General features: G+C 36.3%; 1 protein-coding gene across 1 annotated transcript; it reads left to right on the top strand.

The window, feature by feature from the left end:
* Nucleotides 1-76: 76 nt before the first annotated feature.
* On the top strand, nt 77-6,336 carry s100s (S100 calcium binding protein S). The gene is made up of 4 exons (XM_079828840.1): nt 77-198; nt 1,993-2,048; nt 2,323-2,476; nt 5,317-6,336. The coding sequence occupies exons 2-4, from the start codon at nt 2,026-2,028 to the stop codon at nt 5,518-5,520; spliced, it is 381 nt and encodes a 126-aa protein (XP_079684966.1). The 5' UTR covers nt 77-198; nt 1,993-2,025; the 3' UTR covers nt 5,521-6,336.
* Nucleotides 6,337-12,986: the final 6,650 nt, after the last annotated feature.

The following is a 12,986-nucleotide window of genomic DNA, read 5'->3' as shown; positions in this document are numbered from 1 at the left end:
ACACAAAAGAAGATATTTAGAACTTGAAGAATGTTTGTAACCAAGCAGATAGAGCAACCATTGACTACCATAGTAGGGGGGGGGGGGGGGGGGGGATACTATGGTGGCTCTATCTGCTTGGTTACAAACATTCTTCCAAATATCTTTTTTGTGTTCAGCAGAACAAAGAAACTCATACAGGTTTGGAGCAACTTGAGGGTGAGTAAATGATGACAGAATTTTCATTTTTGGGTCAACTATCCCTTTAATGCATTATCTAACATGAACTAATAATGAGCAATTCATTTGTTATAGTATTTATTAATATTTGTTAATGCTAGTTAATACACATCCATTGTTTGTTCATGTTAGTTTAACTAATGTTAACAAACACAACTTTTGATTTTAATAATGTATTAGTAAATGTTGAAATGAACATTAAAAGATAAATAAATGCTGTAGAAGTACTGTTCATTCTTAGTTTGTTACCTAAAGTAGTTAACTTATGAAACCTTATTGTAAAGTGTTACCGTTCTGTTGCCTTACAGCCTCTTTGTCCTAAAATGCTTCAGTTGAATTTTTTTAACGGCTTTGAGGGACATTAAAACTATTCTGACCTTTCTAGATAGTGTCCACCTCATGAACAATTGTTCTCGTCTTTAGTACCCGAGATCTGTAAAGTTCAGCAGTATTTGTTCCAAATCCGCATGTCACCATTTGAGCTTCCTAATTAGGCACTCTCTTAGGTTAACTAATTAGTTAAATTAGATGGTGTAGTACTTCAAATAAAGAGCGGAGCACGGAGACCTCATTAGAGTAACCCTGTCCAAAGTCTCAATTCAATTATGCTGCCTAGTACAGACATGCAAGAAATGGGACAACAATAATGTATTTTACCACTGAATTGATCTTATTCCATAATTTTTTACTTAATAATTGATTCAAGGAGTAATTTCAGTAATCATCTAATCCTTTCTTCTTCATGTTACAATATTTATTTTGGTTCTCATGATTATAGTCTAGCTCTTCCTTCCACTTAACTTTGGCCTCTGTCCTCGAAATTAACTAATGGATTTGCTTTAGGATAATTTCAGGTGCGTATTATGTGTGTTTGCGTCTTCACGAGAGCCTCGGATTACTTGGACCAAGGTTCCCTGGGGAACTTGCCAATAGTTTTATCTTCATTTTGACAGTTTTATGTTTCACTTGTGGCTTCCATTTGAGAGATGCAGTCCCTCTTACATGAGCAACAGATGATTTAGCTGTGAGCAGGGAAGCGTTCACATACAACTAATGACTGTTCAAGTCGAAGGCCAGAATACTATCTAATCATGCATTGGGTCAATTCAATTCCATCTGAATGTACCTATACTCTTAAAAATAAAGGTTCCAAAAGGGGGTTCCACATCTGTTTTTTTTTTCCAGTTTTGGTTCCTCAAAGAAACCTTTCAGTGAAAAGTTCTTAAAAGAACCATTATTTCTTATGCTGATGATACACGGGGCGACTTTTTAAACAATTTTGAAGGCAATGTTGCCGTCAACGGGCAACCAGGTGAGACACAGGGCAACTAATTTGGGCAATGAACTAGCAACATTGCTCAGCAACATAACTCAAAAAGTTGCCCCGTGTATCACCACCTTTAGTGAACATTTTAATAATCTAAATACTCTTTTTCCACTATAAAGAACCATGTGTGCAATTGAAAGGTTCGTGGATGTAAAAGGCTCATGGAACCATCGATGCCAATAAAGAACCTGTATTTTTAATAGTGTATGTCTCTCATAAAGTGCCAAACCTGCAGTACCACATTACTTAGAGTTAGAGGTCTAACGTTACCTCTCTGTGTATCTTTGACATCAAAATGACATGTTAAGTTGGTTTCTAGAAAACCAGCAAGCCGTAAAACTGAAGCAAAACATTCAGCCTTCCAGCAGTATTTTTGCCAAATGCTGTTCATGCTCTTTCTCGTCTTTGCACCTCATCAATGACTGTGTCTGTTTCTACATGCGCAGTAGCTTGCTGAACCCGGAGAGAGAAGATCCAAGATGCCACGCTCAAATTGTGATGTGTAAGAATGTTGCTTTTTGAGTGACAAACCCCTAATCAGAACCTCTAATTTCCCTCTAAATCAAATAAACCCCCTAAACAATAAGGATATTATCTCAAACAAATGATTGAGAGAACATTGTTTTCACCCATAGTCAAAAACGTGTGTTTGTGCCAGCATTAATTGAGCCAAAGCTCCGCCCATGCTAGTCATGTGACCATACATGCAGCAGGGTCTAGTGAGGGGCGCGCCATGTCGTTGTATCTAACCTTTGACCTTTTTGACCACCTTACAGCATGTCCAAAGAACCAAGCTCCAACTTGGAGAGCGCCATGCAGATGCTCATCAAGACCTTTCATAAGTATTCCGGAAAGGAAGGAGACAAATACACGCTCAGCCGAGGGGAACTAAGGGAACTTCTGACGGAGGAGCTGGGAAATTATCTCGGGGTGAGAACGCACGTGCACAATTACAAAACTTTTGCAACCTATTTTACTTTCATATACTGGCAAATTTGAAGATATTAAGCAAAAAAAAGTGGGTGGGGCTAGATTTTATCCGTTGATTGGATCATGCAAAGTGGGTGTTCCAAATCAAACATGGGTTTGGAAGGGAGTGGTTGAAAAAGTTACAAAGACAAATCATATTTGGATTATTATACATCAGTACATTGTAAACAATAAAACAAGGAACATGTATTAAGAAATGTAATAGTAAATAAATCAATTTTGATTGAGTTTTAGGATTGACTTCTTCAGAATATATTATAGAGAATTTTTTTCATATTCCCTCCCCCACATTGTTAAAATCTTCAGAACTTCTGCAAAATAGATTAATTTAAATACCTGCTAAAATGAATGCGACAACCTGTAACGCATGCTCAGATTTGCATTTACAGCAAGTTACAGAGACGCCCATATGATAACGGTTTACAGATTCAGTGACCCTGCAATTATGTCTCATACAAACATCTTGTATGTGAATTTGGCTTCTGGCTCTTTCGATTGAAGTGCAAAAACATTCCCTTTCATTAACATTCCCAGAGTTCCTCCTGCTACACACTTTCCATAATAATTTCTACTCAACTTCAAGAGTTTTCAGGGTTTCGAAATTAAATTATCACTACATTCTCTCACATTGGCCCCATTTGGATTGCACTTTTATACATTTTTAGCATGTTTATATATAACAATCTACCAGTAGATAGAAAAGATAGAACAACGAACCAGTAATTTTCTGCCAGGACATTATTTGTTGAATTTACAGACATCGGACCCAGTGCTAGGAAGTAATTTATTACATGTAATCTGGATTACATATTGAGATAAAAAAATTAAGTACTTGTAAATAGAGTATATTTTAAAATGCTCATAACCAGATTACAGTTACTTTTTTATTGATTACATAAAGTTTTGGGAAGGTTACTTAATAAATTGCCCTATTTAAAATGTAATAAGTAGTGTAACTATTTAAATTACTTTATTAAAGTAATGGAACTGATAACATTTGATTTCTTTTTACTTTCTACATTTCTAACAAAGGTTTTCACATCTGAAATCATTTTCAAACATTTAAAGCAGGCAGGGTTAACCTTACAGTAGTTCTCAACACTGATTACTCTCAGATTTTCAAAATCCTTCATCACTTGAATTAACACAAACAGCCCCCACAAAATCAGACTTTAGCACTTTTTTTTTACTTTGAGATTGTTTGAGGTTAAATACAGATTTCTGGATGAAATGATTTTTGAATTTCCAGCACTGGAACATATTTTTTATCACTTGCCATAAGCCTGAAGCCTAAAGCTTTCAGCTGCAATGTGGATTAATGTAATTGGCAGACGCTGCAAATTCAAATAAGAGAGCCAATCAAAAGCATCAGAATAGCACTGCTTTACTAAACAGCCTTTAAATGGCAGGAGAACATCAAAAACAGGCAAATCAAAAAAATAATATTATTCAACATAACCTACATTTTTACAGAAAATATTCAGATGTAATCGTTACCATTTTCATTAGTAACTGTGGATTACAGTTACATTTATTTTGAAATTAAATTACGTAATCTGGTTACATGTAATTAGTTACTCCCCAACACTGATTACATATTATTCACATTAATGTTGGTTAATGGTCACATGGCATGAAGGTAAACATAGAAAATAAGTGCTTTTTTTAGGTTTTATGAATGTAATGTAATGTTTAATAGACTTCATGTTGTTGATAAAGAATTGAATATATTTTATTCTCTTTGTATTTTCATACCAATATGGTACAAAATAATCTTATTCAATTCTATGAGTAAACTGATGCCTTGTTCTATTTATGATGAACTGAAATGAAGGACAAGCGCTTTGCAATGGGTGCTTTGAGTCCAGTGTAGACAGCCTTTAGCTGTTGCGACGCGATTGACAACAGTTTGATCACACAAGTCTGACTTTTTTTCTTGCAATTACGAGTTTATATCTCACAATTCTAACTTTTCTCGCAATTGTGAGTTTCTCTCACAATTCTGTCTTCTTTTTCGCACAAATTGTGAGTTTATATCTCACAATTCTGACTATAAATAGAAATTGCAAGTTAATATCTCACAATTCAAACTTTTCTCGCAATTATGAGTTTCTCTCACAATTCTGACTTATTTTCTCGCAAATTGCGAGTTTATATCTCACAATTCTGACTTCTTTTCTCGCAAATTGCGAGTTTATATCTCACAATTCTGACTATAATTAGAAATTGCAAGTTTATATCTCACAATTCTGACTTCTTTTCTCGCAATTGCGAGTTTATATCTCGCAATTCTGACTATAAATAGAAATTGCGAGTTTATATCTCACAATTCAAACTTTTCTCGCAATTGTGAGTTTCTCCCACAATTCTGACTTATTTTCTCGCAATTCTGACTTCTTTTCTCGTAATTGCGAGTTTATATCTCACAATTCTGACTTTACATCTTGCAATTGTGAGTTATAAAGTCAGAATTGCATGCTATAAAGTCAGGATTGCGAGAGAAAAAAGGTCAGAATTGCGAGTTTATTTCTCTCAATTCTGACTTTATATCACGCAATTCTGACTTTATAGCACGCAATTCTGACTTTATAACTCACAATTGCAAGTTATTTCTCACAATTAGGAGAAAAAAAAGTCAGAGTTGTTGGATAAAAAGTCAGAATTACCTTATTTTTTATTCTGTGGCAGAAACCAAGCTTCCATACTAATCTAACAGACTTTTCTTAGAGTTTTTTGATACTCACTTTAAACTCTCTTGTTTTATTTTTGTCTTCACGCAGAACGCTCAAGATAAAGATGCGGTGGAACGAGTCATGAATGACCTGGATTCCAATAACGATGGCGAGGTGGACTTCACTGAGTTCATCATCCTCATGGGGGCGCTGACCGTGGCCTGCAACGACTTCTTCCTGGACAGCCCGGCGCCCCCCAAAAAGCCCGATGACAAAGGCGATGCAGCCACAACAGAGGAAAAGAAAGAGTAATGAGCAAATGCTACAAAAACAGAGAGAGAAAACAGAGAGAAGTATTAGTAGGTTGCATGGTTGAGAACAAGAGAGTGCACAAGTTTCATCCATTTCTTTAATCAGGACCGACAAACTCAGTTCCTGGAGGAGATTTCTCTGCTTTTATAATTCAACCCATGCTGTTAATATACTTTTAATGCAAAACTGACAAACCCCAAAAGCAAAGACTTGGGGGTTTGACAGAAACACACATCAGTGCAGCGCCAGGAGCTGGTTTGTCTAACGCTGAACTATTTTTTTCTAGTTAATGAGAGAAGTTCTTGAGAATAAGGTTTAAAAATCTTTCCGGATGGGTGCCTTCTGTTTCATATAAGAACACATGACCGCAGACATTATATACAACTATATAGAGTCTGTTTTTGGATGAAGATATAGCAGCAAAGTGTATTATGAGTGCAATCAGTGGCTACTTACTTGTAAGTGTCAAAGCCTGAGAGAATGGGATAGGAAATAGTGTGCTATGGACAGTTATGAATGCTCATTTTTAATAATTCTGAACTGTGGTTTGACAAACAGATGTCGAGGTATTTATACATACATCTTTCATGATGATGTAATTATAAATGCCCTTTACCATTGGCAGCAAGCAATATTACATCTACTTCATGGTTACCATAAATTCTGAACAGTGTTCATGATCTATGAATCTAATAATTCAGTGTTGAAGATGTGAACTTGGTTTGTCTCTTTCTTTGCATCTATTTTATAGCCTATTTTTATTTAATAATCAGTATGTATCTTCTTAATTATAATAAACATGCAACTGACCTCCATACTTTTGTCTCATGTTTTTTTGTACTGTGATTCTTCTTTTTTTATAAACATTTATCATATTGGATGTAACTAATTGTTTTCTGTTATGATTAGTTATCTCTCTGATTAGCATAGTTAGGTTTACTAGACCAGTGGCTGGTTGCATAAACTGCTTACAAGTTAGTCATATAATTGTTTCTTTCAAGATGGGTAATAATTTTTGAAAGTTACATAAAAAGGTAGACCTGTCATATTTGAATCTGAAAAGTAAGACTTAAAAAAAACTTAAAAATGACCAAAAAATGAATGTTGTTTTTTACTTTTACACTCACTAAATTTGATAAAATGATATCATGCTTTAGATTAATTGTTAGTTTAATGTAATGTTTATAGTTAATATCGTTTTGTGGACATAAAAAAAATTTTATATATACAAATATTATATATTTTTAAGTACATTTAATGTATCAAACAGTTATTTGATACAATTGTAATTTTGTAAATACTTCTTTATTTTGGTTGTCTTTATAATATCAGTAAACAATATTCTTACACAGATTTTTGAAGTTTGAATGTGTAACCGATCTCATATAGTTGTCTCATTTTTTATAAACATTTATCATATTGGATGTAACAAATTGTTTTTGATTATGATTAGTTATCTCTCTGATTAATATAGTTTTTTTAAGATTTCAGATGCTAATGAGTGCTTAATGTCATGTGTTTTTTTACATTCACATATACAAAATTATATTATATATAATAATAATCATGCTTTCAAAAGCTGATCTAAAATCATGAAACTAATTGTGATTATTTTAATACTGATAGCTTTGGTTTTTAACAGTAGGAAAATATGAACATAGTTTTGTGAACATTTAAAATGTTTAATTTTTTTAAATATATATTTTAAAATAAAGTAGCCTAAAAGTTTTTACATACATACTTTACATTTGCTTTAGTGCAATGACAATATAAAAGCAAGCTATTTGACATAATTATACATTTTGGAAATACTTGTTTTAATTTGGTTGTCATTATAATATCACGGTTAATATTTTTCTCACACAGTATCAGTATAGTTTTATTTAATGCCATATCAGCATCTGTGGCGTTCTTCATGGCATATACAATAAAAACCAAGCAAACTGAAAAAAATACAGCAATTCATTTTTTCACACAGAAAATGAAAAAGTTTGAAAGCCCCTGAACTAGACTATTGTTAAAGGAGTCATTCTGTCTGTTCCAGCAAATGTACATGTTTATATCAAACAGCACAATCTCATCATGCCGGAAATAATGGCCTATTTGCATAAACCATGCACATTGAGTCCGTTTTGGGCAGAATTGTTAGTCATCTGCCTTTACTCCAGTAGTGCAGTAGACAAAACTTTGTTTAACGGTTGACTGATGTGTGTGAGATATGTACTATAAATCCACAACAGTGGGAATTCCTAGATGTGTGTAAATACTCCAAAGGTGCTTGCTTGAGCACATCCTGCACTTGTTGTTCACTTCCGGCTCAACCTGTCTGACCTGATCTACTACTAGCCATGTTTACTCAGATGTGTTTGAACAGAGCAGAAAGAGCTGTAAAAGGTCTGCGGTTATGCTGCATTCATACTTCCAGAAGCACATTTGTGCTAAGCCCAGAGCTAATTACTTGAGTCGAGACAGTCATGTTGAATCAATTATGAATGGTATCTTTCATTTCAGTGATATAAGCATTTACTGGTTCATGTTACATAGCAACTGATCGCATGTTGTCATCTTGTCACATTGGTTCATAGTGTGATGCTTTCTACAGGTATGCCTTAAGGTAAAGATGAAGAACAAAACTTACACTACATAACCTCATGTCATTCACTGAGATCTATATCAGATATGCCTGCACATGTAATGGCAATGACATCATCAGCAGGATGGCTGTCACACACCTGTGGTTGTACTATACAGGTTGCATCAGCTGAATCATGCCGTGTATGCAAATAATGCGTTGTGAAATGTTTAACATTGTTCTCTCTTCACCATTGTTGCAGTGCTTGTATTGTATAGCTTATTCACTGACCTAATTATTAACTTAATCTTTGCGTCCATAAAAAAAGTATTTTTTTATATACACGACTGTCCAAATGTTTCTTATGTTGACCAAGGCTTAATTTATTTAATGAAAAACAAAGTAATATTGTGAGATATTATTACAATTTAAATGAACTGTTTTCTATATTAGTATATTTTAAAATGTAATTTATTCCTGTGATGCAAAGCTGAATTTTCAGCATCATTACTACAGTCTTCAGTGTCACATGATCCTTTAGAAATCATTCTAATATGCTGATTTCAAGAAACACATTTTATTATCAAAAGCAGCTTATTAATGCTGAAAGCAGCTTTTTTTGTGGAAACTGTGATATATTATATAGAAGCAGGAAAAATGGGCAAGTGTAAGGATTTGAGCGAGTTTGATAAGGGCCGAATTCTGATGGCTAGACGACTGGGTCAGAGCATCTCCAAAACTGCAGCTCTTGTGTGTTGTTCCCGGTCTGTACTGTACTGTAATACAGACTCTGTAGTGGTCAGTATCTATGAAAAGTGGTCCAAGGAAGGAACAGTAGTGAACCGGGTCAGGGTCATGGGCGGCCAAGGCTCATCAATGTCAGAATACACAGTGCATCGCAATTTGTTGTGTATGGGGCTGCATAGCCGCAGACCAGCCAGGGTGCCCATGCTGACCCCTGTCGAATGTGCCAACAGTGGGCATGTGAGCATCAGAACTGGAGCATGGAGCAATGGAAGGTGGCCTGGTCTGATGAATTATGCTTTCTTTTACATCACGTGGATGGCCGGGTGCGTGACTGCGTGTGCGTCACTTACCTTGGGAACACATGGCACCAGGATGCACTATGGGAAGAAGCCCGAAGGCAAGCCAGTGGAGGCAGTGTGATGCTTTGGGCAATGTTCTGCTGGGAAACCTTGGGTCCTGCCATCCATGTGGATGTTACTTTGACACGTACCACCTACCTAAGCAATGTTGCAGACCATGTACACCCTTTCATGGAAACGGTAGTCCCTGGTGGCTGTGGCCTTTTTCAGCAGGATAATGTGCCCTGCCACAAAGCAAAAATGGTTCAGTAATGGTTTGAGGAGCACAACAACGAGTTAGAGGTGTTGACTTGGCCTCCAAATTTCCCAGATCTCAATCCATTCGAGCATCTGTGGGATGTGCTGAACAAACAAGTCCGATCCATGGAGGCCCCACCTCGCAACTTACAGGACTTAAAGGATCTACTGCTAAAATATTGGTGCCAGATACCACATCACACCTTAAGGGGTCTAGGGGAGTCCATGCCTTCACGAGTCAGGGCTGTTTTGGCAACAAAAGGGGGACCAACACAATATTAGGAATATAAGGTCATAATGTTATGCCTGATACTCTCAGAAAAAAGGTACAGTAGAGGTACAATTTACAACGTATAACTGTACCTTTAAAGGTACACAATTGGTCCTAGGACATCAGCTCTCTAGGACCTAACTTGCCTACCCCTGACTTAGAGGTACAAAAATTTACCCCTAAAGGTCCCATGGCATGGCATCTATTATTTTATAATGTTTCCTGAGGTGTACTTATATTGTTAGTATGATTTTTACATCATAAAATGTCATAATTTAGAAATAAAAGGCATTTTTTCTATACTGCTGTTTGCCCTGTGGCTGAATGCCCTGTTTCAAGAGGTGTGTCTGCTGTGAGACTTCAGTAAAAACGTCCACTGTTGTGATTGGCTGACATCTTTGCATTTGAAATGAGCGGAGGGGGCGTGGTTTAACGAGGTCTACGACGCACGAGCTGCTGCCAGAGAGACGGATGGACCGGAGTTCACTTCTCATCAGTTCTCTCAGCATGTCTCAGTTCAGGGTGAACTGTTGTAGTTACTAGAATATACTTCAGGTTATTAGTTTATTTCTAGTCGGAGGGGCTGTCACTCATGTCAGAAAATTAGTAACTTTAGTAAATTATGGATCAGCGCTGACTCGAGACGCGAACCCTTTAGAACGATTCAGTCCGATATGGTGAACTGGTTTGGTTCACTAAAAAGAACAGATTCAAAAGAATGATTCGTTCGCGAACCAGACATCAAGGAGACGGAGCGATTGCTAACAAAGTTATTTATAGTAAGTACTGAGTTGTGAGAGCGCTGTTTGTCAGCGCGAGTTTATTTTGTTTGTATCTGAGTTCTGAATAAACACGAGTCCCAGTCACGCCGAGTCCGTCTTCATCATTATTCTACCAACTTTGTAACACATGCAATGTACCATTACAGTGAAATGAGCGAGTTAGTAAGTGTTGATTATAGCATTATTTTTAGATATGTTCCAATCATATGAAAAGCGTCAGTGACGCGCATTGAGTACACAGCGCAAACAAAGACACAACAGCAGTAATCGAATGTAATCCTGTTTATTGTGGGAATAGCTGGCTAGCCTAGCCCAGATACCCTCACGCTTACCTCCCTTCTGCTTAATCTCGCGCCGCGTTTGGTGTCTCCGCTGTGGGCCAGATGCTCTACTGGGGGTCGGGGATGTTGAAGGCCGACTGGTCAGTGCAGCCCGAGCTTCAGCGTGCGTGAAGTTTATCTCTAAAGAGATGCGAGTCTGCCGATGTTGAGCAGAAACTCACGACTGTATGTAGAACAGATAGACGCGACGAGGACGTACAAAAACACTGACTCGCAAGATAGAAAACACGAAAACACCGTTCTGTCGGGAGAGAGAGAAGCCGCAGTGTGTGCACGAATAATAAATAATTAGCTACATATAAGAAATCACTGATCACAGATCAGAAGGAACTGAAAAAAGACTTCTGTTTTCATTTGTACATCCAAACACTGAGAAACTGCCAGCGTTCACTCGTTCACAAGCCATGATCTCTCGAGCGCTTGCATGGGCGTGCCAGATTCTCTGGGTGGAGGAAAGGGAGGTAACCGTTCGTGTGTGGACGTCATAACAGGAGACTTCAGGATTGGCTAGTCTGGCCTGTCATTTTCTCAAAGGCAGAGAAAGACAGCCAGAACTCGGTTTTACACCGATCAACATTTCTATCCACTTGGGGACAATATTCAGGCTAGGGGAACTCATATTAATGTTGAAATACCTCATAAAATGAAAATTTCATGTCATGGGACCTTTAAGTGTCCCACCCCAGTGACAGCCACTTGTACCTTAAAAGGTACAATTTTGTACTCTTTATTTTGAGAGTGTATTATATAGTGTATACATATATACATATTCACACAGTTCTTTAAATGGTGAAATAATATACAATATATTATTATATATTATATAATATATACTAAAATAAAGAAAAATGGTGAAATATAGAAATGTTTTTTTAAAGAAATTAATAAAATATATTATTTCAATATATAAAAAATGGTTATATATATATTGTGACAAAACATAAAACAAATATATATATGGCACTATTTGTTTTGTTATGTGTAAACAGCAGAGATTTACATTTTTAAACAGCTAATATGTGTGATATTTCATCTTATTAATTCCCTTATTGCCACATTAAAATGTTCTTATGCCATTATCTGTGCAGGATATTAATTCTGCTTTAACACAACCAATTAAACCTAATATATACTTGCAAAAAATGTATGAACCAAATCTAGTGATTTGTTCTACTTATATTTGTCTTCCTCCACACCATAGACAGTGTTCAGGATAGTGACAGTATTTTGGCCATGGCTGAGGGTGTTGTGGCAGCTTTGATGTGGTGGTGTCACATGACCTGGTCCAGCAGGTAACTGTAGTGCTCTGTGTCACTGTTATCTGGCCAGGCTGTCTGGACCAGCCCTGACTGACACCTCAGCTTACCTCACGCGCTGAATGTCTTCACCATAGTCTCCATCTCTGCTGCTGACCCTCCCACGACAGATGTCCACCCACTGATGATCTGTACTCACGATAACAACAGCAGTTGTATCAGTGTATCCACCATATCAGTGTTCATACATGCAGACAAACATGCACTTCCTACACAATAGAGTGGACTCTCACACATTCACATGCAATGATTCGCTTTAGGGTAAATGTTAAACAGACAAATGTCAGATTTAGATTATAGATAATGGATTACAAACAGAAGCATCCTCTCTGTAGCACGTTCAACACTTCCTCATACTTTTTTGATACTGGATAGTAGAACGTGTAAAAAGCTACTACTACTTCAAAAATGATAAAAAAAATAAGATAAAATAATAAAACACACACAGAATATATATATATATATATATATAATTTCCTATTAGAACAATGTGACACTGGAGTAATGATGCTGAATATTCAGCTTTGCATCACAGGAATAAATTACATTTTAAAATATATTCCAAATATTTTTTTAAATGTAATAGTATTTCACAATATTACTGTATACTGTATTGATGAAATAAATGCATTTAGCCTTGGTGAGCATAAGAGACGTCTTACAAAAATATTTTTAAAAGTCTTACCCCCAAAAAACAAAAAGTTGTTCTCACCCATACAATGTTTTAAAGAGGCCATATATATATTTAAATGTTACGATCTCTAAAGGTCTAGGAGCTGGAACGCAACATTTAGACATTACATTACTGCTGGTGAACTGGAATAAACAGAAACGGCCAATA

Source organism: Gobio gobio (assembly GCF_949357685.1).
Source record: "Gobio gobio genome assembly, chromosome: 11".
In the NCBI taxonomy this organism is placed as follows: Eukaryota; Metazoa; Chordata; class Actinopteri; order Cypriniformes; family Gobionidae; genus Gobio; species Gobio gobio.
Note: the sequence above shows the minus strand (reverse complement) of the source record. Positions and strands in the feature narration are given on the sequence as shown.